This window comes from Podarcis vaucheri (assembly GCF_965113315.1).
Source record: "Podarcis vaucheri genome assembly, chromosome: 6".
Taxonomy (NCBI): Eukaryota; Metazoa; Chordata; class Lepidosauria; order Squamata; family Lacertidae; genus Podarcis; species Podarcis vaucheri.
In genome coordinates, this window is record NC_138764.1 from 48,196,375 (window position 1) to 48,223,831 (window position 27,457).

General features: G+C 43.8%; 1 protein-coding gene across 1 annotated transcript in view; it reads left to right on the forward strand.

Moving 5' to 3' along the window:
* Positions 1-27,457, forward strand: part of PLPP3 (phospholipid phosphatase 3) — a 68,510-nt gene that overhangs the window by 8,968 nt on the left and 32,085 nt on the right. The window contains exon 2 of the mRNA XM_082228790.1: positions 27,103-27,260. Coding sequence (XP_082084916.1) covers positions 27,103-27,260 — 158 coding nt within the window. The remainder of the gene's footprint in view (positions 1-27,102; positions 27,261-27,457) is intronic.

Here is a 27,457-nt window from a genome sequence, read left to right on the forward strand (position 1 = left end):
ATCAATGGTTTGAATTGTTTTAAGGCAGGTTCCTATTGGCACTGTGTTTCCAAGGTGACAGGATATTTGCATACCTGATTTGAAACCACACCTTATAATAAGTTCTGATAACATCCTAGTGGGCAATCCATTATTAACATTTCCATTTTTACAGGTTGGAAGAAGGTGTTAAAAGACAGGTGTGTTTGAGTGCTCATGAAACAGACTTTGTACCTCTGTCAACCAGCTTAATTCTCTACACATATTGCATTGCCAGCTTTGAACCCTGAATGGTGTGCCAATATGGTTGCCACTAGGAGAAAATAAAGTCCTTCTTGTTTTAGTAGTTCTGATGCAGTAAGACCTTATATGGGAATGATGACAACTCCCCAATCATCCAGATTTCCCTTTTTTGCTGGAAGGAGAATGGACCACTGAAACACTGGGGGAAATGCTTTAACACCCAGGGTAGTTTATGTTTGCATATTTGAAGGCGATATCATTAAATAATCTTATGTACTTACATGAACTTTTGAGGAAGGGTCCTGCAATTTCACTGTTTTTGAAACTGATCTGGTGAAATGGGATCAACACCTGAAGGCCTACATTGCAGAGGCACCGCATTGTGCCGTATTTCAAACATGCTTTCATTTCATTCTGCTTTTTAATCCCTTGCATATCTTACAACTTTCAGCATACCAGAGTTTATACATTCCCACAATGCGTAGGCTCTTTTGCTGGTGGGAAACTAAGCCCCTTAATCAGGCTTCTGTGCATGAGGCTTTTGTTTTGACAGCTGTCAAAAGAAATTCAGAAGGTATAGCTTTCACTTGATTGGTGGATGATTCAGCTAGTTACAAGTCTAAGGACTCTAATCGGCAGGAGAAGCATGTGAAATTGCCAGAAGTTGTGATTGCTTTGAAAAAGTAGGCAAGTGATAAAACAGAGAGTTAAGCCACCTTTAGATGGATTTGGCTGACAGTTTTTATGCTCATGGTTAAGGAAGGGAAAAAACCCTCTAGTGACAACTTGTAATTAAAAAGAAAATCAAACTGGAGTAGATCAAATGAATCAGTCACTTTCTCAGTCTTGAGCCCCATAAAACTCTACTTCTTATGTTATCCAATAAGCTTTTTTTAAAGATACTTGATTGACTGGGTATTAGGCCTGTCAGTGGAAGCTAACCCCAAAAGCCAAACTCAATCTCCATTTTGAGATATTTTTTTTCAGAGCTAGAGCTGATGGAAATTGTAGTCCAAAATGAATGGACTGCACCAGGTGGGCAGGTTGACTCCTTTAGATCATACCTTGGGCTGGAGTGTAACTATTAGGAATGTATATCACTATTATTATGTTCTGATTGCCTTAGGCATCTTGTCTGATCTTTTGTCAATAAGTTTTATGGACCACAGATATGACTCAGCCTGAAAATTCTTACTTTACTTGTTCTTGATTTTGCTGGGGAAGTTAATTGATTCAACTTGCAAAATAATGAGCTGTGTGTATATATTGTATATGATTTCATCACAGAGTGTTTGCTTAGCAAGAGGACTTCCTCAATAAATTGTCTTGGGACAATTCAAATTAGCTCTCCTCTGCATTATCAGTGCCTACAGGCAATATGCTGCTGACAAGGTTTAGTAACATCTGACAAGTGAATCAGTGCATGATTGTGTTATCATTGCGTTAAAAGTTGATTGTGTTAAAAGGAGTGTTAGTGAAGTAATAGAGTGCTTCTAAAATGATGGAATCAGAACCTATTGGTTAAACGTCAGAAACCTGTGGCTGACATTAGTGGATGATGCAAACCTCTCCCTTTCTTTTCATTACATTCATTCCAGACTCCAAAGATCAGATGAGTCTTTTATGTACCTTTTGGCAGAGTTTTAAGAAGCAGCATGGTGCAGCCTGCAAGGAATAACAATTTTGATGAGACTGGAAAGAGGCGACCGTTTGGATATCATTGCAGAGTGGGCAGTAGAAGCAGGAAGGAAAGGAGCAGGGTAATTCACACTTTACAATGTTGTATGGAAGGTCCTATATTTTGAAGACTTTGCCAGCTGTAGTCCTGATGAAACCTGGGAAACTAAATGGGTGGTAGAATGTTGAGGAGGGCACAGATAGGCAGGGAAATGACAGACCTGGACAGGTGAATTCAGGGACTTCACAAACGAAGTCTATTCTCACCCTGGTGCATTTGACCTGATGCTTGTTGTTTTTAATGAACTAGCCTGCCATGCTAAGTTAAGGTAAAGGTAAAGGTACCCCTGCCCGAACGGGCCAGTCTTGACAGACTGTGGGGTTTGTGCGCCCATCTCACATCTATTGGCCGGGGGCCAGCGCTGTCCGGGGACACTTCCGGGTCACGTGGCCAGCGTGACATCGCTGCTCTGGCGAGCCAGAGCCGCACACGGAACGCCGTTTACCTTCCCGCTGGTAAGCGGTACCTATTTATCTACTTGCCCCCGGGGGTGCTTTCGAACTGCTAGGTGGGCAGGCGCTGGGACCGAGCAGCGGGAGCGCACCCCGCCGCGGGGATTCGAACCGCCGACCTTTCGATCGGCAAGCCCTAGGCGTTGAGGCTTTAGCCCACAGCGCCACCCGCGTCCCTCCATGCTAAGTTAGCAGGTGCCTAAAAGGGATAGGTAGGCCAAAATGGTGAGTAGAAGTGGGCAATCATTTTGATTCTGAGGGACACTTGCAGCAGTGGGCAGTCAGTTGGAAACTACATGGCAGTGGGCACTGCCCAGCAGCACCCCTTCACCACCACATCCTTCCCCCCCCTCTCTCTCACAAACACACGTCTTTGTATGCCTCATACACAGATACACACTCTCCCTGCCTCTGTCACACACTTAAGAGACACGTAACCCCACTCTCTCATACACAAACACAACTCACCCCCCACATATGTGCACTGTAACCTATCCCCAGCTGCATTGGAATTGCTAGAAAGGGCCCTGCAGGTGAAAGAAAATAATTGTCACAGCAATCTTGTGTCACTGATGCAGCTAATATAACCATCACTGCATTGCTTAGCATCTAGTTCACACCTGGGCAACTTGTGGTCCTTGCCCTAATTACTGGACAAAACAACAGACCTAGTGCTAGACAAAACAGTGTGTCCTATCCCCTCCCATGCCTCTCTCTTTAGAGAAAAGGGAGTGTAGTTCCAGCCTTTAGTAACATTTTTTAAAAGTTTCAAGCACATTTATGCTTATCTATGTTCTCTTGTATTACAGTCTGACACCAGGAATGGAAGGGTGCAAAGTGTTCTGACGTCCCTATATTGCAGGGAGTACCAGAATAAAATTTTAAAACCACCCCAAAAAACAACAACTGAGCTTATTGGTACATCTTTAACCTTCCTCTGATAGCATGGAGAATGGGCTCAGTTGTTTTGTCTGCCTTCAAGGATCTCTGCATGCTCTGCTGTGGAACAGGGTGGCCCTGGGTTGGGTGAGGAGGGCAGAAAGTAGAAGACAGGCAAGGTCACAGAGTCTGAGAAATTTGTCTAGAGAAGATCCTGTATTAGTGGTGGTTCAGAGAGATTCCTTTCCAAGTTTCCCACTAAAATAAATAAATAATACAGACACCTGTCAGTTGGAACTTCAAGTGAAAACAGTGGTGCTTCAGAAGCTAATTTTGTGTTATTTGGTGCAATCAGCTGCCTGGACTGCTGTGCTTCTGTTGATCACCAACTTGAGGTTTCGTGGACAGTGGCTTTAGTAACGTATTTTTCACCCTATAGGACCCACCGGCCCATAGGACGCACCTAGATATGGGGGGGGGAATAAAGGGGGAAAAAATTATCCCCCCCCCCAGGCGCGGGACTGGGGCGGGGAAAGCCCGAGCTTCCCCTGACCCCAGCTCCCAGAACAGGAAGGTCTCTGCAAGCCCAAGCTCCCCCTCCCCCAGCCCCCAGAATGGGACCCAGAGCCATGCCGAAGCTGCGCGCAGCTTTGGCATCGCTCTGGGAGCTTGCGGGGCTGGGGGAGGGCGAAGCCCTCCGCCAGCCTCCAAACCAGGTTGGGAGACAGCGGGATGGCGCGCTGCGCCTCCCCGCTGTCCCCCGAGTTTGCGGGGCTGGCGACGGGGAGGAGCAGGCTTCTCCCCCCCCCGCCAGCCTTCTAACCAAGTCAGGGGACAGTGGGAAAGGCGCGCTGCGCCTCCCCGCTGCCCCCCGAGTTTGCGGGGCTGGCGATGGGGAGGAGCAGGCTTCTCCCCCCTGCCAGCCTTCTAACCAAGTCGGGGAACAGTGGGAAAGGCGTGCTGTGCCTCCCCTCTGTCCCCCGAGTTTGCGGGGCTGGCAACGGGGAGGAGCAGGCTTCTCCCCCCCCCCCGCCAGCCTTCTAACCAAGTGGGGGGACAGCGGGAAAGGCGCGCTGCACCTCCCCGCTCTCCCCCGAGTTTGCAGGGCTGGCAACGGGGAGGAGCAGGCTTCTCCCCCCCCCGCCAGCCTTCTAACCAAGTGGGGGGACAGCGGGAAAGGCACGCTGCGCCTCCCCGATGTCCCCCGAGCTTGTGGGGCTGGTGGTGGGGCTCTCCAGAAGCCAGGAGAGCGAGGGGGTCGGTGCGCACCGACCCCTCTCGCTCTCCAGGCTTCAGCGAAAGCCTGCATTCACCCCATAGGACGCACACACTTTTCCCCTTCATTTTTGGAGGGGAAAAAGTGTGTCCTATAGGGCGAAAAATACAGTAACTCTTTGCCTTGTAATATACTAGTATTTTGACAGAGTGCTGCACACACACACACCCTTTAGCTACCCACTGCACTTGACAACAAGTGAGTGGCAAAACTGTATCGCATGTTTAAATCCCAAAATGCTGTTCTTCTAAACTGGTCCTTAGTGCAATCATGTTGAAAACCTTTTTTTTTTTTTTTAAGAAAACCGTTGAGTTGCCCTGATTCTGATTCTGCCTGTGCTATAATAGCGTCCAAAGCATGCAAATTAATTCTGTTTCCAGACCTAATGGAGGCAGATTCCCCCTCCTTTTAATGAATTTGGTTAAGCATTTAATTCAAAAAGGGCCGAAAAACGGACAGAACGTGAAGTATGTGTGTGCTCCAGCTCTTTGAAATTTGTTTCAGTCCTGGGGAGGGGAGGCATTCCCCAACCCCAACCCCCCAGCCACAAAAGTTGTTAGCAGAGGTCAGTCCCTGCTGTCCGTAATTTGCACAGAAGCCCGAGTTCGCTGTCTTTCCCACTGTTGCTTTTCAGTGCAGGCATTGTATAAGCCTGGTATCCATGGCAACCGGCCAAGAACTTCAAGCTAAGATCTCCTTAGCAAAAGAGAGTCTGTCGCCATGGTTTTGAGGAAAGCATTGAGAAAAGAATACCATAATCCCAGAAGGTTTTGGTAAACTGGTCATTTGAATGTAGTTAACAGTATTTCTTGCTCAGGCAGCCCTCATAGATCCTCAGAGGATAAATGCTTCGTTCCCAGAAAGTCTCCCCCCTCATAAAAGGGGGGGGGGGGAAAGCATTTTAATTGATTACAGATAATTGATGCGACTCACTAAATCACTTGGGAGTAGTCTCACATCGATCATAAGTTCCATGGGGAAAAAAATCTGTGTATCCAAACCAAGCATTTGACAGTTTTACTTGAGGTCCACTGAGGCCTGTGTGGAAATCCTTCTCCCGCATAATCTCACACTCCCAATTACTGGAAGGACATATGAAGACTTTAGCAGAAGATGGCAGGTAGTGGTTAGTTGGTTAGTTAGTTAGTGGCAATTAAGCATCTAGAAAAGTTCTAACCCTGCCATGCCTTACATCCCTCCAGTTCACTCCTTCAGTCATTTCTGCCCATTCATAGCTCACCTCTGGTACTGGGGCCAGGAATGGTGGAAACCTGGCTGGAGCAATCAGCTATCAGGAGGTAAGGCACGAGAGGCGAAAGGTTAATGGCCCATTTTGCCAGCTCTATCCCCTGCTTTCCATTTGAATAGGGTGGACACATGAATGATGGTCATGTCCAATTTGGCCCACTGAAGATTTTGGTTAATACGCTGCTAAACTCAGGAAATACACCAAGACTGCAACCACACTCATTTTTTGCCCTGGTTCAAAGAAAGAGGGAAATTGCTTTTCCCTTTCCTTACGTTCTGATTAGCACTAATTTGATCAGTGCATGCACATTGAGCAGTAGGGAAAAGAAGACGGACTCGTCACAACTTGGGAAGCTGCTTATCAAAAAACAAGTAAGAGAGAAGGAGAATGGGAAGTTCGGAGGTGGCATAGAGTCTGCTACCTCAAGTACTTCCTATTTTAACAAGACAGACAAACCACAAGCCACAAGCCACCAAAGGGTAACTGAGGCACAAACCACTCTGGCAACTTGGTGAGATGAATCTTTTTAGTGCCTGAACTTTCTTCTTTGTTGTGGGTTTGTTTTCTGTTCCTCTTTTACTGAAGTCTATGATGGTCTGAGAAGAATGGTAAGGTAGGACAGAGGTTTAGCTTGGTCCTGCTGGTGGACCTCGTTCTTTGAATCTTGCTCATGGTTCTATGTAGAATCCATCTGCCCTTAGTAAGATTGGATGGTGACACTGGTTTGTTCCCTTATTTTGCCTTTTGACATGGATTTCCTGACAGAATGATTTGGGTGTATCCTAATAACTGACACTTCTGTTCCTGGCACACTTTGTACCACCTGCTGTTTGATTAAGATAGACCAACTAATGCATTGCTTGTAGTTCATTAAAGTGGGCATAAGCAACATGGTGTCCCCCATATGTTTTGGATGACAGCCCCCATAATTCCTGACCATGGGCTGGAGCTGATGGGAGTTATTGTCCAACAAAGTCTGAAGGGCATAATATTGACTACCCCTATAGGCACTATTGCTGATGGTGGGAGTCTAAAGTGATAACTAATCTGAAAGACATGGAAGCCCTAGTTTCACTCTAGGATCCCTAAAGACTATCTTGTTAGCATTGATCTTATTGAAGGTTTCACTCTACCATCTATGAGACAACACGTTTCAGATTTTGGAAAAGCCAGTGCTCAATTAAATAAATCTTGTGAAGTTTACAAGTCCAACTTTGTCTCATTACGATGTTTATGCTTCTTCAGTCAAGTAGAGGAAGGGCCCCCAGAGACCAGGTAAATATTCACATTAATGACTGTCTCATGAAAAGCAAGAACCAAGGACTGAGGGCCAAATTAGGCATCAATAAGATAAAATGCTGTTTTCCTCCTGCACTTACAATTGTCACAATACGGAACAAAAACTTGTACACCATCTGTGAAGAATGCACATTGCTATACAGTGGTGCCCCGCAAGATGAAAAACCCGCTAGACGAAAGGGTTTTCCGTTTTTCGATGCGCTTTGCAAGACGAATCTCCCGATGGGCTTGCTTCGCAAAACGAAAAAGTCTTGCGATTTTTCCCCCTTCCCCCCTTTTTCTAAGCCGCTAATAGCCTTTTAGCCGCTAAGCCGCTAAGCCTTTAATAGCCGCTAAACCGCTAATAGCGCTAATCCGCTAATAGGGTTGCTTCACAAGACGAAAAAACCGCAAGACGAAGAGACTCGCGGAACGGATTAATTTCGTCTTGCGAGGCACCACTGCATGTCTATTTTGTCACAGGTACACATTACTGTGTAAAACCTTGTGCGCAGTTCTTCCTTCCTACACAGAGCTGGTACCTATTGAGGACAAAAGTCTTGCGTGTGAAGGAGTGCTTGGTTCTGTGTATTTCAAGGCCTTTGTTGAAATGCCATTAAGGGTTAGAGTAGCGTGTGAGCCAGCTTCTGAGAAAGAATACTTGCTCTCACCCTCCTTTCCCTTAAAAGGATAAGTTTTGCGACGTCCTTTTTGGTTTTTTTTTTTTTTACTCATTTGGCATGAATCTTTCACAAACACAAACCCATGGAAAAGTCAAATAGAATTTTGGAGGGAGCCCATTTAAGGGGAGAGAGAAATATCCTCACACGTTTTAAGGTTACAAAGAAGCTTTCTGAAGATTTGGCTATGTCTGTCCTAGGCAATGTATTCCAAAACCCAGCCTTTTCTTTTTCTGGCATCACAGAGCAGACTGCACACCAGCAAGCATCTTCTTCAACTAATTCCCTGGCATGTGCATGATTAGCCTTTAAAGGTGATCAGTCTGAGGGCCAAATTAGGCATTAAATCAGGCTTTGCATTTAACCCACATGGTTGTTGTTGTTTTTTAATGCAGATAATAGCTGGGGGAGAGCTAATAATTATCAGGATAGCAGCCAGTGGGGAAAGGGATTTTTAACCCTTTCATTTCATGCTGCTTCCCCATAGAAAATCTTTCATCTGGAGGTACTATTTGCATTGGGAGACACTGTCCCCTTGGCGCCAAGACTTAAATCTCACCCTCCCTGCAATCCTGATAATTATCACTGCCTGCCACATGATGCTATTTTGAATCTTGCCTCTTGTTTAAATGAACCACATAATTCCTGTTTATTTGGATCCTGGATAAGGGCAGTTGGTCGCAAACCAGTGAGTCTTCACCACTGCAAAATTGGCAGTATGGTGTGGATACCAAGAGCGATAAAAACTGTTGGATGTGACTTGGATTTTTCCCCTTGGCTGCGGTTGTTCCTGATTCTCTGTGGTTATTAGAGCAGGGAGATTCAAAAGCACAATTCTTTGCAGTGAGAACTGGTATGTGACATCAATAGGCTTTGCATCAGCTGATAAATTAGTTTCAGTGGGAGTAGGAAAGGTTTGGAGAGAGTGGTTCCGATGAACTGATCCAGCACATCCACTGGGGTGCATAGCTCACATCGCTCCCCCAATAGTTTTGATAGCATAGTGGAAGGATTAGGAGATTAGCGTGGCAACGCCCGCCTGCTTGTACTTAGAAGGATCTGTTTATAAACCCACTTTAATGTGCCCTAGCTTAGCTTGGACAATTGTTTACATTTAACCATTAGTAAAAATGATGTTAGTGCTGCTTTTGTTTACAAAACCATCATAGCAGACCCCAGCTATCACCTGTGAATGCTTCTTCCTGATTTTGATCTTCCACTTGTGTCACTGGGACCGAAGTTGTTGTAGTTTTGTTAAAGGAGTCCTAGATAGATGGATCAATGGTTCAACTTGTTTAAGGACTTTTCATACGCAGGAGAGTGACAGTTGCTCTTCCATGTGCAGCCCCACCCAGTAGGAGCAGGTGGCTGGAATGGAAGCAGGCAGAGTTTATGCATGTAGTGTTAGAAGTGTGTACCTGGACTCACATGTGAGCATCCGGCACTCGTGTATGTTCATATACATGCTGTTGTATATCGTAGAATTTGCTGCCTGCTTAGATTGCAACATTGCTGTCTGAAGCAGCATTTTAATATATTCTGTCACTCCTATTTCATATAATAAACCAAGCTTTCCTTATTCCTCTGTGTGAGAGCTTCCTGTGGGCATAACAAGCACATGCCATCACTCCAGCAAAAGATCCTAAAGCTCTCTCAGTATATGAACATACATGAGTGCTGGCTACACACATGTGAGTCCAGGTACACACTTTGAAGAGTAATTCAGCAGAGTTCCAAGCTGAAAGCATATGTTGAGCTTTTTATTGTTGTTGTTTAGTCGTTTAGTCGTGTCCGACTCTTTGTGACCCCATAGACCAGAGCACGCCAGGCACTCCTGTCTTCCACTGCCTCCCACAGTTTGATCAAACTCATGCTGGTAGCTTCAAGAACACTGTCCAACCATCTCGTCCTCTGTCGTCCCCTTTTCCTTGTGCCCTCCATCTTTCCCAACATCATGGTCTTTTCCAGGGAGTCTTCTCTTCTCAAGTACTGAAGCCTCAGCTTCAGGATCTGTCCTTCCAGTGAGCATTCAGGGCTGATTTCCTTAAGAATGGATCAGTTTGATCTTCTTGCAGTCCATGGGACTCTTAAGAGTCTCCTCCAGCAACATAATTCAAAAGCATCAATTCTTTGGCAATCAGCCTTCTTTATGTTCCATCTCTCACTTCCATACATCACTACTGGAAAAACCATAGCTTTAACTATACTGACCTTTGTCGGCAAGGTGATGTCGCTGCTAGTTGACCTTAATTAATCCTCATATTTAATTTCCTATAAAAGAAGATGACATTTCATGTTTGTGACCATTTCTTGGCCTGCACTCACTCTGTGATAGTCAAACCCAGTAATGCAAAAGACCATTTAGAAATAACAACTTTAGTAACTCATGGGAAATTTGAACTGTGTGTTGTTTGGATTTCAAACCCTAAAGCATGTATTTATCAGGTTTGCAAGAAATGATAAGGACTTGAAAATTACTTCAGGGGAAAAAAGCAAAGCAAAGGACTTCAGCACAAAGACCTTGGGCCAAACATATGGTTGCTACCCAACGTGGCATCTTTAAAGAAACAAAACAAACTATTTCCATCTTTATGTTGCATCTTCAACAGATGCTGCTAGAGGCTGATTACCTCTTATCATTTAACCTGGGGTGAAAATGCCCTTAGATCTCTGGTAGTAATTAAGGAGAAAAGTTTTTGAAGTCGTTCTTTAATATTGTCTCTTTCTTCCTACCCTGTTAATTTTTCTGTTCTCCCTGCCTGCACACCCTGTCCCCCGCCTCTCACCGGAAAGAGTTCCTTAATAGTAAATATGCTCCGGCATTGAAGTTTGGAAAGCTATTATGGGAACCATAGACCTGCTAGCAGACTCTCCAGCTGCCAAGGCCTGTGAGTATTATACTGTACTGCAGGGTTCAGTCACAGGATATGCTGAATTGGAAAGAGATGGCAAACAAAGAAGCTTTTCAGTGGCAAAGTTGAGGTTTGGCTTTGCTCAAGAGCAGTTTTGGGTCGAAGAGGCATCCGGAGCTCTGGGAGAGGAGCAGAAATATATTGGATAGATGCAATGAAGTAGTACTCAGAACAGCATGGTTTTGTTTGAAAGCTTACAGAATCAGCTTTAGGGGGTTTTCTCTCCATTCTTTTTACAGTTTAGCTTCTCTCTTCTCTGCTTTTTGGTGCAGATCCTTCTTCCAAACACATGCTAGTTTTCTATAAAAAAATTGTTGACTCATTGCATTCTGGGCACATTTCAGCAAACGTTAGACATGATTAACTTACACAGAAATAGTTGGCTTTAGGATACTCTTGACTGAGTCCCATTCTGTTGATTGCAGAGGGACAGGCTAAGGTCTGCTGCATCATGGCAAATGTATTTGCCCTTCTTTTCAATCTGAATCCAGGTAGCAGAACTTGGAAGCATGGTGGATGTAAGCAGGGAGGGGGAAATTTAATTGGGTTGGGGAGGAGCAAGTAACTAAATTGCAATAAATGATTATGAGGGGAAAGCACCACTCTGTTTTGATTTTTTGTTTGGGTAGGGTTGGGGAAACTATTGCCCTCGAGATGTTATTGGACTCTCATCCCCAGCTAACATGGCCAGTGGTTGGGGTAATAGCAGTTGTGTCCAGCAGCATAAATTCCTCATCCCTGATTTGGGTATTCAGTAGTTATATTATTCTAAAGTTCTGTACTCATGGCAAAATGGTTTGTAGAGCATGCAACATAGCATAGATCTGATCTACTGTATCTGGTACCCTCCAGATGTTTGGGACTGGCTGAGGCTGATGGTACTTACAGGGCAAAACATTTGAAGGACACCAGATAAGCAAAATCTGCCAGAAATTCATAATATGGCACTTGGCATGACATGAGCTTAACAATTTTACTTGTAGAGATTAGCAAGACTACAATTTAGAGAAAACTGTAAGCTATCAAAAAAAGAAAAGGGGGGGAAGCCAGCAATAAAATGCCAGGCTCATATTTCCCTATTTCTTCCTAGTTTATTTTAGGAAATCTTAATGGTGAACAAAACCCTTTTAAGACTGGTTAAGACTTGCTTCTTTTCAAGCATGCGGAAATGTTAATTTAAATCAAAAGAGAAAAGACGGAAGGGTGTATTGCTCTGAAGGTGTTATGAGGTCAACAAACCATGCAGTGCAAGCTGTTTCTGCGATTTTAATTTATTTTAGAATGTGCAGCTTTAACTGCCCTCCTCCTGGAGCATCTAATGAAGGAAATGAACAAACATACAGATATTAAGTGTTATCTTTGGCAGAAATTTTGAAGGTCTGTAAAGATTTGTTCTTTGTTCAGTTTGAACTCTTCTGAAGGTATTTATATTTATTCACAATTCTGTGTAGTGTTCTGAGTTAGACAGGGGTCAGGCATATGTGATCCCAACCATCTTGCCAAGACTCTTAGAATTGTAGAGTTGGAAGGGGTCCTGAGGGTCGTCTAGTCCACCCCCCTGGCAGTGCAAAAATCCTGCCCACATGTTCACAGATGTTTCACCTGAACAGGACCCTGAATTAACATGTTTACTAGACACCCAGGACTGCACTGCTGTTCACTCTCTGGGACCTCATCATATATTCCACTCTAGCTATAGCTGCAACTAGGACAGGAGTCACCCCTGCGGCACCCATGGATGCAGGGCATCTGCAGAGGCCTTCCAGGACACGTTCCCCATGCTCTGCTGAATTAGGTTAAAAAGAAGCATTGTACTGTAACCAATAGAATGGATAGCAGTGTGTGCTTGACTGATGTGTGTGCGTGTGTGCGTGCATGTAGTGCCCATGACAGCTTCTCCAGTTTGCACATGGGCTCTAAAAGACTGCTCACCCCTAGGTAAAGGTAAAGGGACCCCTGACCATTAGGTCCAGTCATGACCGACTCTGGGGTTGCGGCGCTCATCTCGCTTTATTGGCCGAGGGAGCCGGCGTATAGCTTCCGGGTCATGTGGCTAGCATGACTAAGCCACTTCTGGCGAACCAGAGCAGCGCACGGAAACGCCGGTGCTGACCCCTACACTAGGATAAAAGCTGTTAAGTGATGTTACATTGTTTGGAAGTCCCCTGTTGAGCAACTGCCTTCTTTTTCTTTTTCTTCTTTTTCTTCTTGCTGCTGGATAGATGCTGACAGGTTGCGCAATTTCACTTAGTCATGTGGATTTTGATTTCACTGGATAAAGGGAAAACGAACTCAATATGAATTTTTGTTTTGTCTTGTTCTGGAAAAGCAGTTAGAAGTGAATCATAAAATTGTAGAGTCGGGTCCTGAGAGCCATCTATTCCAGCCCCCAGCAATGCAGGAAGCTGATGTCCTGTGCATGGTTTAAAATCTTTTTGTATCAGGAGATGGCCTAGCTCCCCTCACCCCTTATTTTCAGCTTCTGTTGACGTTAAAGACGGGGAAAGGAACCTTTCTCAGACTCAGGGCTGCATTTCCCTAGTGTGGAGCTTTCCAGGGGCCACGTACCTGTGGCAGCAAAAGTGGGTGGAGCAACAGATGTGGCTCTTTCATCTTTGTACAATAGGCTGCCGTTCAGCCACACACAAGTTAGAGGTTTCAGAACATGCCACCACATACCTCTCCATCCACCCATTCCAGGTAGGCAAAAGCACTCAAGGATGGAACAGAGCAAGACAGGCGAATGGTACAGCCTGGGGAGGCAGCATGGCTTAGTCTGATTAAAGGTAAAGGGACCCCTGACCATTAGGTTCAGTCGTGGCTGACTCTAGGGTTTATTGGCCGAGGGAGCCGGCGTACAGCTTCCGGGTCATGTGGCCAGCATGACTAAGCCGCTTCTGGTGAACCAGAGCAGCACACGGAAATGGTGTTTACCTTCCCGCCGGAGCGGTACCTATTTATCTACTTGCACTTTGACATGCTTTCGAACTGCTAGGTTGGCAGGAGCAGGGACTGAGCAATGGGAGCTTACCTCGTCATGGGGATTCGAATCGCCGACCTTCTCATCGGCAAGTCCTAGGCTCTGTGGTTTAATCCACAGCACCACCCGCATCCCTTAGTCTGATTAGAGAGGCTTAAAGGCCACATTCAGCCCCCTGGCCTGAGGTTCTCCACCCTGTTCTAAAGATCGTTTAGATCCTCAAAATATTGGACTATAGTTTAGCACTATGACCAAACCAGAGTGTCAGATGTGAAAGACTATAAGTTTTTAATGTTTTACTGAGTGTCTTTGGTCAGGATAGTCATTCTTATCCTCTACTAGAAACAGAAGTTCATAAGACAGGAAGACTATAACAAATCACAAACAGAATAAAGACGACAACTTCCTTGACTATTTTAATAATTATCTGTCTTATTAAAAAAAAGAGTAGTGACCTCCATGCAAGTGGTTTGCCCTGCTATATACATAGGCACTCTTTCTTCGCTTCCTTGACTGCCAAACATCTGCAAGATTGTTTTAATTGTTTGCTTAATGTTAGGGCTAGCAAGCATTCCAACCCGTGCTGAGCTTCCATTGATCTGTCGAATGGCACCCCCTCCAACTCCACTGGGAGTCCAAGGTCCTGTCTATAGCAACACTAATCTGTAGGGAGATATACGTTATCACGCGTCCATTCTCTTGCTCCCTATCTCCCATGGTATTTTTGTTTACAGGCTTCAAGAATAGTCTGCCTCTCTTAGCTCCGAGGCTGGGCCAATTCCAAGATAGCAGTGGAACTATTCACAAACCAGGCTGATTGGAGTACTGCGGAAGGACAATGGCAGTGTGACCTGTCAGCACGCAGTTCTCATGACTTACAGCTCACAAGCCAGATAACAGATTTCCTTGCTGTACTTCTCTTTCATCATTGGGTTGATGATCCCTGTTGAAGTGGTTGGTAAATGCAGCATATGGATTGATACGGGTTATCAGAAGAATGCATTTGATGTAGGTCAGCTGCAGAAATACTATACACTTGTTCAGAGAGCATCAGCCCTGATAAGGAAGAAGATCCTTTGACTTCCCCCTAGGTGGAAACTCTCCTAGAAAATGCACAATTCAGACAGCATAAAAACTAATGGACAGATTTGTGCAGGCTTGGCTTTGGCTTTGGCTTTGAACTTTATACTTTCCCACTCAAATATTTCAAGGATTCATATATTGTGTATTATGAAGATGGAAAGTTCAGGGCAGAATCCTTTGTTTCAGATTTCTGCCATCGATAACAGCTACATTTACTGTTGTACATATTTTTCTAGGCCATCAACACAGTGTATATATAGTAGATATGCTATGTTATTAATAAAATGATGTACGAGTCTTGGGTCACTCAACCTCATTACATCCCTCTAAAGAAAGGCATTTATTATTCCTGTTTTGCCAATGGGATGTTGAAACTCACTTTTAGGGACTTTCCCAAGCCACATTCCCCCTTTACTTCTTTTTGGATGTACAGAGAGAAGTTCAGTGTGTACACCTAAAAATGTAAAACTTGTGTGCATCAGAAAGGCATTTACAAAGATATGTATCATGCATGGGGGGTTGCTTTATGATTTAAATAATATTTTGCATTTCCACCCCCATCATTCAGCCCAGACACTGAGGTCCAGCTCCGAGGGTGGTTCCCTCATTGCAGGAAGTGAGGTAACAGGGAACCAGGCAGAGGGCCTTCTTGGTAGTGGTGCCCACCCTGTGGAACACCCTCCCATCAGATGTGAAGAAAATAAACAACAATCTGACTTTTAGAAGACATCTGAAAGCAGCCATGTTTAGGGAAGTTTCTAATGTTTGATGTTTTATGTGTTTTTAAAATTCTGTTGAGAGCCGCCCAGAGTGGCTGGGGCAACCCAGTCAGATGGGCGACATATAAAATTATCATCATCATCATTAAACTGTGATTTTTATAATCTGCTATGGAGCCACTCTGTGAAAGGCAGGCTATAAGTACAAATAAATAAGTAAAACAAGTGCATCTTTTGGGGACCCATAATTCGCCAATGCTTCCCCCATATGTACACACTGAATTTACTTGGGGTTCTTGAGTGGTCTACCATCCAGGCATTGGATGAGACCTAGATCTTCTTAGCTTTAGCAAGGTGGCTGCATCATGTGCCCTTAGATCATGCTTTCTCTCAGTAGAAATCTATGCTTGCTATTGTATAATGGTGCAAAGGAGTCTTGTGTTTGTGATCAGAGATTTGAACCTAGCTCTAAATATAGCACTCCCTCCACTTTCTATAATAGGGAAGAACATGCTCAGCATATCAGCATTTAACTGTTCTTAAATCTGGGATTTCCGAGGGATTTGTCAAGCATATTCTTCAGAGGGTCCTGTGTTTCAGCTCTTGCCCATTCTGCCAACCAGCCCCTCACTAGTGTCTGTGTCCCCTTCCCAGTTAGAGTCTCACCATACACAGGGCTTTATCAGCACTCTTTCTGTGATCCACTGACTATTGGCTGATTCCTGGTGCTTCAGAACAGCTTGCAGCTGTAGTGTCCTCCAATATCACTGTTCCGCCTCTGAGGCTTGTATGTCCTGCTTTGGCATTGCAAAGCATATTTTTCCCAGTGTCGGAAACTCATAGCTCCATAATGAATTAATTCCCACAGTATCCCACATGTCCCAATTTGCCTGAAGCCTCAAACTGAAAACCCTTCTGGGGATGGGGGAGACCATCTGCCTTCTCAGTGGGGGAGGTGGCAATTAACACTGGGAAATGGAGGATCAATTAAAGAAACAATTGGATTAACAGACACACAAGTTTGGTTTGGGAAGGGGGGAAATATTGTTTGAACTTGTGAGAAAACAAAGCCGAGTAGAGAATAATACAACTTCCTGTGTTCTTAAAGTCTATGTGGTTGAGCCTGGAAGCATAGGGTTTCAATATGGTATTTCATTGAAGTGGTCACTAACTTAGATAACTTAAAAATGGATTACATAAAACCAGAGAAGATAGGCCTATCAATGGCTGTTGGCCATGTTCAGAGGGAGTGTGCCATTGAATACAGCTGATGGAGAATAAAAGCCAGGAAGGGCTACTGCACACCAACATAAGAAACTGCATTATACCACTGGATCATCCAGCTCAGTCTTGTGTACAGTGGCAGCAGATTTCCAGGGTTTCAGGCAGGGATCTTCTCCCAGTCCTAACTGAAGATGCCATTGATTGAACATTCTGGGACCTTCTGTGGGCTAAGCAGATGGTCTACCCCTGAGCTAGGACGCTTCTCGTTTCTTTGCCATCATGTCTGGTTTAGTGGCTTTTCCAGACCCATTTGGAAATCAGGGTGCTTGGTTAGACAGATCTTTAGTCAGATCTAGTAGGGCTTTTCTTATGTTCTTAGTCCACAGAGAACAAATGTAGCAATTGTCATCCATCCGATTAGTCATTTCATTGGGATATACCATAGATTGATCGTATCCAAAGATATATCACACTGAAGCAAAAATATTTGCTTACTCGGGTGTCTCAAAATCTCAGATGGTGTAGTATATATCCCTGTGGAGCACTAGGAATTCACATATATATATATATATATATATATATATATATATATATATATGGTGTTGGGCAGGCTGCTTCCATAAATGTCAAAACTTATCTACCTGTGAATCTATGAGCAGCTGCTTTCATTGGTGTTTCCTTTGAAGATTAGAATCTGGCAACAGATTCTACGCTTAATTACGAGCCACCCATGGAAAGACATAGGCAGCTAATGAACTTCTGCCAGAGAGAGAGAGAGAGAGACCCCTGCTCGGTTTGTGAAGTTTGACAGGCTTAAAAAAAAGGGGGGGAGCATATTGAAGAGTGACAAAAAGCTCACTTTGGCAGGATTTAAAAAGGGACTAGTTTCCTGGGTTGCACTCAGAGAACTAAATATGCATGTGTATATTCTGAAGTAAAGCAACAGTGGCGGACCTTGGTGTCTCAAATATCAGTGACACCCTGTGCAACACTAAAATTCAGCGGCGGCGTCCTCGCCCCCCCTTCCATTCAATAACTTAGTTGTGGCTCCCCTGCGGTGCTCCTGAGACTCTCTGGAACTTCCCCTAAATCCGCCTCTACAAAACAGCTTTTAAACTTAGCTAGGGAGTGGGGAAGTAGAAATAGATGACAGTGACCTGTCATCCATCCATCTCTCAGTCTGTCGGTCTCTTTCTCTCTCTCTCTCACACACACACATGCACATGTATATCTTAGGATGCTCAGTGTCTTGGAAGAGAGGACTGCTGAAGCTTTCAGATCAGCATCAGTTGAACCAATTTATTCAGTGATGTGGAAAACGTTCTTTGATTAAGCTCTTGGGGCTCTTGTTGTAAAGTTATTTACGGTTCTTGCTCTATATCGGATAGGTTTATAATGTTGGCAGTGTTATAAGGTAGGCCGTGAGAAATTTCAGAATGTTACTGCCTGCGAAAGGGATCACACACGTACTTTAATGAACCCGGAGAGCTATATCGTGCACTATCCACTTAAGCTGCTACTTGGGCTCCTCTCAGTGGCATTTGCCCAGTGCCATGTTCCCAGTTCTGATGATTAGATTTCATCTGAGCACTTCTCCCTTTTCATGTCTATTTTAACAAAGGGAGTTGTTGAGCGAAAACCATTTCCATGAAAAACCTGCGATTTTCAGGCAAACATACCAGCCTACTCTCATGGCAGTACCATGGTGAAGGGGAATAACGTTATTTGGCACCAAGCCCTGAAGGAGAAAAAAAGTGCAGAGAACAGGGGTGCCTTTGTCGAAAACCTACCGCAATAAAGTGCAAAAGTAGGGGAGCGGGGGGTGGAAGGAATGAAAGTGAGAAAAAGAGGCTGCTATTCCCTTAGGTTTCTTTAACCTTTTTTCTCCAATTTATTCACACATTGCCTGACAGCAGGGCACTGCATTGTTACAAGAGCTCTGAAAAGGGAAGCTGGGACTTCTCCATTTTTATTTGTGAACGAACACTATACACATTGTGCCCCAAGAGAACAAATGAACTGTAGCTCTGCTACTGCCTGCTCCATTGAGGATTTATTAATAGGGTCCAGATTGGAACTGCATCTCTGAAAAGCACATACAAGGAATAGCAAGGAATAGTTACCGGAGACTCCGTGAAACCTTTATTTGGTGACAATTCAAGGCTTGTAAATGTTTCCCTGCCCTGGGTTACAAGTACAACAACAGGATGGGATGAGCCTGCCTTAAGAGGCATTACTGTAGAGACTCAGACATGGAAACCCGACAGACAAGAGACTGGCTTTCCACCTAATTGCTTTCAGGCTACTTCCACTCTTCTCAAGATGTGAACCATTCTTCAATATTCTGGTATCTTTGTGGGGAGGGCAGCTTAGGGAAAGTCTTTGGAAGCTCTAGGAGTTTGCAAGGCGTAAAAAGTTACTGTTGTGAGTTGGGAAAAGGATTAGAGTTAGCATTTTGTAAAAAATAAAAAGTGTGCAGCTTCTGTTCCTAAGCCCCAAAATGAAATAGCCTGTCTAAGAGGAAATGATCTTTTAAGCATCTTTTGTCTTGATCCAACGAGCAGATGTATGTGTACATAGAAGAAAAACTCATGTGCTTTTTAGGTATGAATTCAGGTGTCATTTGGATGTTCATCTGAGCCCCTTGAGTTGGCAAGATGCATCTTTTGTTGCTATGGGGATGTACAGTGCACACAACTAACCACAGCTGCTAGTTGTTCTTCCTGAGAGCTGGATTGGGGTTTCTGTTTGGGTTCTTAGGGTTAAGACTTTGTCGGAAGCTAATGAAAAAGCAAGTGACTCCTGGGTGGTAGTGGAATCTGGGTAGGTGTGGGGGAAACAACATTTCATTGGGGGGTAGCCAGCATGGTGCCCTTTAGATCTTGTTGGACTGTGACTTCCATCATCTCTCCTGCTTGGCCATGCTGGCTGGGTTGATGGGAGTTGTCCATTGGCTTCCCCAGTTTACCTGAACAAGTTTCGAACTATTCATAGCTAACATGGAGAACAGTGAAAAATTGTGGCTTCATGCTTCTTTTTTTGAAAAGGAGCCTTGATTTAACATGCCCAGCCATATTGCTGCTTTGGACCCATACCCCTCTGTTCCAGTGTATGAAGACTCCCTCCCTCCCTCCCTCCCTCCCTCTCTCTCTCTCTCTCAATATATAAGCACCACAATTTTCTTAGAATGTCAAGAATTGAAACTGTAGCATGCATGTTAATAAAAAGTGCATAAATAGGGACTTAATGTCCTGTCTTGAGAACATTTCACTTACTTAGTAGTCCACTTTGCTTGCCCAAACAGAACAGCCCCCCCCCCAAAAAAAAACACACGGTAGGAAGGAGAACCATAAGAAGAAGTTGATTTCGTTAACACCATAGAGCAAATAAGGCTCAGGTACTCCCAAGGTCATTATTCTTGCTGCAAATTACACGTCACTCAAACATCTGCAGTGAGTACTTGGAGTGAAAAAATCTGCAATGTTGCTTAAGCCATCCAAAATAATATTTTTGTAACAAAAGACCATTGGTTCAGATTTCTGCTAGATACCCCTGATCAGAGCTGAGACTCTCATTTTAAATTCCTAGGCTGCAGCATCATATTTTAAGAGCCAAATCTGCAAAAATATCAAACTGTGAAGGTACCAATGATAAGTTTATTGTGATGGTTTTAGGAGCCCGGACAGTCAACCAACTAAGACTTTTTCAGCCTTAGCTGTACTCAGTGCAATAAGTTTGGTAGCTATTTTCTCATGACACACACCAGTTGCCGATGTATGTGAATTCATAAAGGCCAGTGTAGTTTTCTGCAGAACTTGTTTGTTTCATAGAAGGTTATGAACAGTGCTATTTTTCTAGAAAAAGAGGTACCAGAACTCACTATGAATGCCTCCCTCGTTCTCTTAGAATGGCAGGTGCCCACCTGAGAGGTGCCAGAACCGAGTTCCGTTGAGTTCTAGCTCAACTCTAGGGTGAATGGTCAGTACATACTGAGCACTGGTTAGAATCTAGCATGAAGTGCTGCTGAGTTGCAGGAAAATTGCATGGTGATTATCACCTTTATTAACAGTGATGGTTCACAAAATACAGTTGTTGACAACACAAAGACATACTGGCTTTGGTGAGCCAGTAGCCACATGTAGTGTGATAAAAATCCATTGTGTCAATTTAGTCCACAATGGATAGCACTGAATCTCTTGGTGCATTGTAATTCAATGGTTTTACATTGCCAGCTTTCCTTTGAAGTTCCTTTGTTCACAGATAGTCACCATAAGGTCAGTCATGGAGTTCTCAGTGCCAAGTTGTCTGTTCTTTTATTAGTGACCACTGTTAATAGGGTACTTATTTCCATCTGTACTTCTCTGAATTTCCTTTCCTTTTGACCTCACGATTTACAGTATTTTGGTCCCTTCCATCTCTACAGTTCTATGATTTTATACCAAGGTGTGACAAAATTGTTCCTTGCTTTACTAAACATGTACACACAACCCCCCCCCCCGAATTTCTGTTTGATTCCCATCTTGTCTATATGCAGAGTTGAGCACAGTGCAGAATGGTTTCAGAGGTTCGTTCCCTTGGCTTCTCAACCCAAATTGAGAGCATTACCTTGTTGTACAGTGGTACCTCGCAAGACGAATGCCTCGCAAGACGAAAAACGCGCAAGACGAAAGAGTTTTCCGTTTTTTGAGTCGTTCCGCAAGACAAATTTCCCTATGGGCTTGCTTCGCAAGACGGAATGTCTTGCGAGTTCTTGCGAGTTTGTTTCCTTTTTCTTAAAGCCGCTAATAGCCGCTAATAGCCGCTAAGCCGCTAATAGCTGTGCTTCGCAAGACGAAAAAACCGCAAGACGAAGAGACACGCGGAACGGATTAATTTCGTCTTGCGAGGCACCACTGTACTCACATCTGCCCTACTGTACAGTCAGTTGCCTCACGGTGAAAACAGAGATAATGCAAAAGTATTTTTTCCTCAGTGGAATACTCTTTCTTCTGTTTAACTCATTGTAAAACAAAGCAACGTATGAATTATATGCTGGGCACATCTACCCCAACTCTGCCCTGGGGTCACTCAGAGGGTGTGTAAATATGGGACCACTCTCCACCAAATGGGTCAGTTTAGGATACAAGCCCTGCTTTCCCCAGAAATGGCATTAAGATTGCTCCCTTAGTTAACAAACCTTAGAGACCACACAGCAGAGTGGTAGCAGTCACTGAAAATTAGCTGAGGTGGTTTTCCTGGGCTGTATTTCTTTCTGTCTTAATATGTCTACAAGGGGCTGAAGAGGCTGTTTCTTCAATGCTTCATTCCAAAACAAAAAGAAGAAACTTGAAAGTGGGAGAGGCAACTGTGTTTAATTTAGTGCAAAGGTGAAACTTCAGCTGGGAAGATCAGAGCTGCCTGTTTGGGTCACCACAGTAACATATCCCACATGACTTTATCAATGGGTGGCCAATGAAAGCTTATCCTGTCTTATATCCTCCACGCTCCCCAAATCTACCCAACTCTTAGGTTTTCAAAGGTTCAATGTTTCAAAGCATTGAATTCAGCACAAGAGGCCTTTGATTTCCTATCAATTGCAAGCTGCTCAGTCAATGCCCCCCTCCCCACCTTTTAAATCACCTCCTGTGTCTCTGAGGTTGTTAGGTTTCCTAGGAGGTAAAGAAAAATTAATTGATTGTTGAGGAAGATGTTAATAAAACAATGTTGCTTCTTTTACATTTCACATTCAAAGCCTGCCAAGTTCCAGCCCAGCTGCAGTAGCCCTTATTAAAATGTAAAGCAGAATGCAATGTCAGCTCTCCACCGAAGCAGCTTTGCATAGGACACCAGCCGCGAGGAGTCAGAAAGTCATTTTGACTTCCTCCAAAGAAAAGCAGCATCCTTTTCCTTTTCCTTCCCTTCCTCCTCCAGTGTATGCTGCAGCAAAAGCAACTCCTACAGGGCCTAGCTGAACTCCTTAGTGCCCACAACCCGTGTAGTCCAGCTACTTCTTAATTGATTCATTGGAAATGCTTCTAAACCAGTGTTCACCAACCTGACAATCTCCAGATATTTTGGACTGCAGCTATTTTGGACAGCATATCTGTCCTTGCTAGAGCTGGCAAGAGTGTGTGGAGCTCATCTGGAGGAGATCAGGTTGGTGAAGACTGCTTCAGACTGCCCTTCATCCAGATCAGGGGTCTGCAACCCGCGGCTCCGGAGCCGCATGTGGCTCTTTTACACCTTTGCCGCGGCTCTGGGGCGGATACTGGCGAGGGGAGGAGGCGCACTGTGCGCCCCAACACTCCCCACTGTGGCGGGCGCTGTACTGGCTGTGACATCGCATGGGGGCGGTGCGTGTGTTAGTCACGCACCGTCCCGACGTCACCTTCCTGCCCGCCCGCCGGCTACATTGTAAGGGGCATGTACGCTGGTCACTGCATTGAAAGGGGGCATGTACGCTGGTCACTGTTTTGAAGGGGAGTGAAGAACACACACACACACACAAAAGGTAACTTGTTAATTTAACATTTATTTCTATGAGGAGGAGTAATTCTGAGGGGTCAAACAAAGAAATAATAAAAAGTGACGAAAAAGTTATTTTTATAATGACGAGTTTTGCGGCTCCCAGTTTTTTTCCCCTTCGGAAACGGGTCCAAGTGGCTCTTTTTGTCTTAAAGGTTGCAGACCACTGATCCAGATAAAGAGAAATAAAATACTCAACTCTCATATAATACAATTAAGGACAAAACAGCATTATTGTGTGTGTGTGTGTGTGTGTGTGTGTGTGTGTGTGTGTGTGGTGTGTATGTTTTTAAAAAGCAAGAGGAACAGGCAGGATGCTCTTCAGTTTTCAGGCTTTGGAGTTTAAAACATCTGGGCAAATAAGTGGTGACCTGGCACTGAAGCAAAAAGCCATTTCTATCGTTTGTTTACTTATTTAAAGCATTTCGGACCTGCTCTTCGTTGCAAATGTAATTCTAAAGTTACAGATTAAAGCAAATCTGGATACGTCCTTCAAGTACTAAAGAAGAGTCAGATAGTTAAATACAGACAAAAGGAGCAGGTACCACTTCCTTTCACACTGCCTTACTATAACAGGAAAGCCTTCCTACAACCCTTATTCAAGATGCTGCAGAATCTGGCTCTCCAACGGCACTTGAGCAGACACTTTAGAAACACAGAAAAAGGCCAAACTGGAATTGGAGTTACAGGAGTGAATGAAATCATGGGTTTATCAATTGTGGCTATATGGGAGCTTTTTGTCCCAAGGCATTTATCCACTGAATACCCAGAGGATGTCCTGAACTTGGTCTGGTTGGTCACTGTGGCAAGCAAGATACTGGACAGGGGGACTCTGGTCTGGTCCATGGGGCTGCTGTTTTGACTTTTGCATGTAAAAGGTCCAGACTTATCCCAGGTTCCTTGTGCCATTACAGAGGCAAAGAGATACACTGGGAAACTAAACAAGCATCTCTTCTTATCTGTATCTTTCACGGAGAAAGGCTGGGAATTATAGGATCCTAAAAGCTCTCCAGCTCTCCACAGTTGTTAGAAGAGAGGTGTGGCATGTCTGCTCATCCCATGCCCACCATCCACATGTTAGCTGAGCTTGTCTATAGAGGATCCTGCAGGGCTGTAAATCACAAGGGGGTCTTTCAGGTATAAAGCAGGCAGGCACCCCACACTGGTTATGCACCCCAACATTTGAATCTCACCAAACAAATGTGTGGAGAATAATGCCCAGAACCGGCCTAAAGAGATTAAGTCTCAGAGATAAGCTTCTGAAATGGCTACAGCTGAAAAATCCAGGGTCACATTTCTCCCAAACTCAGATTACTAAACTTTAGCCCAGAGACTGATATTTCAACCACCAAATCCAGCGGGGAACTAGAATGCCCGGGAAATCCATCTTTTCCAATTTTGTTGGAACTTTGTTTTGTTTTATCCCAACAAAAACTGACACCATCATTTATACTGAAACACTGTCGAGTCTTGTTGAAGTTTGGTTTCAGCAGTGTTGGCAGTGAGTCTGAGTGAATGATTTTTGCCTGACTAGAACCTGATGTCTCGCCGTACGACCATAGTAGGTTGTTGCTGGCCTGGGAAACTGATTGAGGTGGGTTATAGTATGAGGTGTTGAACTGCCACAGACACTTCATATTTACCATTTTGGTGTAAATGAAATTAAGGCCTGGAGCCTTTCCTGTAAACAGTCGCGCAGCTAGAGCTATTTCCATTTTGTTGTTCCTTTCCTCCCCTCCCCTCCATCCTTGATTTTCATCTGTGGCATCCCCCCCCTTAAGATTTCTAGTAGTATCTTCTGTAAACCCCTTTTCAGGGTGGCCATTGGCACCAGCCCATGCTGGAACCTCAGCGCCAACCATTTCCAGAAGATGGGGTTTGTGCCAGAAGTTGTGGGTGGTGACACAATTCCTCAAAACAATCTGTGCTCCAAGAGATCTTCCTTGGAAACAAGGCTACCTTAGCAAGGGCTCTGACACCACAGTCACGGCAATGTGTGCCCTGGCCTGGACGGTGACCTTGGGGAAGCATGGCCTCCAGCCCAGTCCTCAGAGTCTAGGCATGCCGCGGGTTTTGTGAGCAATATCCGTTCGGCTCCTGAGGGTATGTTTATGTTTCTCATATGAAAATAGGGAATCTGAGGTTACTGTTGTGCTGGAAAAATGTCAAGACTCAATTGGCAATATCCCACTAAACCACAAGTTTGCAGGAGAAAAAAACAAAACCCTCACATTTTCAAAACCATGTCTGTATGCTTTTAAGGAAAATATATACAATCTTGGTCAAGTCTTGCTCGTATTATGGTGGTGGCAGTCCTGAAAATAATTGAAATGTGGAAATACTACTCCCATGCTGTTTGGTGAATGAAGGGGGGAACAAATCTTTATTATTCCAGAGTTCACATAATTTATAGGAACACTATTGTCTTTCCTCCCCCTTAACCCGTGTCCCCTATTTCTTTATTTTTCTTTTTTTTTAAAGCCCGATTTAGCTCTCAGATATGTTTTATTGTTTGAGGGAACATGTGTTTTACAGACTTGTCATATGAAAACAATTAAAAAGAGGAACTGGAGCAATAACAATAAGTCACGTAACCATGGTATGGTTAATCCCCAAAGTTTGACTATTAAACTGCTGCTTCTAGTGGATGTGAAACCAGATCTCATCATGCAGTGTTAGCTTTTTGGCAGCAATTTTTTATTGGGATGCAAAGGATTTTATTTTGGTTCTTTTCTTTTTTCTTTTTTATAAAAAGGCTATTCATATCATATATTGTTGGCTCAGAAAACATATTCTGTATCCAAATTGACTCTGTTCCAACAGGTTTTAGGTAGTGGAATGAGGATGGCCTGGATCTATACAAATATGCTAAATTTTGAGTTGCAAAATCAGAGGTTTGTTGATGCCTCTTGACACATTTATTCACTATTTTATGAATGTGTTGCAAAACACACACTTCTGTGTACAATGAGTCAAGCTTTTGACTAGGCTTGTGAAGGCAGCAGTGCATCAGTTCCCTTTATGAAGGTGCCAGTAGTAGATGATCTCACTAACTATGTATGCTGCAGTTCAGCAAAAAGGAAAACGTAAAGTTATATTTTAAAATTTGACTTTTTGCATAGGGTCGTTCCACTTGCCAATTCACTGTGGACTCAGTGCTGCTTTGTGTAGTGTTCTAATGACACCTTTAGGAAATCAAAATGCCACCCCCTATGTCTCCTCCCCAATTTAATTTGCATTTAGTGTTTCAACAGGTTTTTTTTTTAATAAAAATACTTTTCTACATTAATAGTAAATGGGGAAAAAATATGGGGCAGCATTCTGATGAGGACAATGTTAAGAGGACACTGTGCAAAACATACATGCATGACAAGCACCAAGACCACAATTAATAGCTATATGGAAACATATATAGTATTAGGCAGCTAGAAATAATATCAAATTCTTAATTACCTTCTGTTTTCTTCCAGGTTGAAAATATTTTCAGTGATTGAAATTTAGCTTTTTTAAAAATAATGATGTGGCTTTGAAACTTGTTACAAGTAATTGAACCGAAGAACGCAGTTGGTTTCATCCTGTGTTCCTATTATTGTGCTTTGTCCTCTATATGCTTTGGGAGATTTAGGGTTGTGACACTTTAAACAAGTTGAATCAGAGAATCTTGTGAATTTGACTGATTTTAAACGCATGTCTTTTTCTTTTGGGGGAGGAGAGGTGGCTAAAGTATAGTTCAGTGTTGAATAAGTTTATGCAACCCCCCCCCTAGTATCTGTATGGGATTTCCCAGTGCAAGTCCCAATAAATAGTATTTCCCAGTGTGCCATAATCATGATTACGAAGCTCCTTGTTTAATTCTTACTTGTGTTTCTGACCACACTCTTTCCCCCCTTCCTTTTCTCCTTCTAGCTGGCCTGCCATTTCTGATAATCGAAACAAGCACAATCCCACCCTATAAGCGGGGATTTTACTGTAACGATGAAAGCATTCGCTACCCTCTGAAAAGTGGAGAGACCATCAACGATGCTGTCCTTTGTGCTGCAGGCATTCTTATTGCCATACTTGCTGTAAGTAGGACAAAACGACTGCGGTTTTATTTCAGCTCCCTGAACTATAAAAATAAACGCCCAGTACCAAACAACATGCCTATTTTTTTCTGTTCTGTTTTTGTTTTATTGATTGTTCATAAATAAAAGTTAGGATGTCGACTAATCAAACATTAGTGGTTCTAAATACTTTGTTACTGAAAAACGTGGATGTGTTT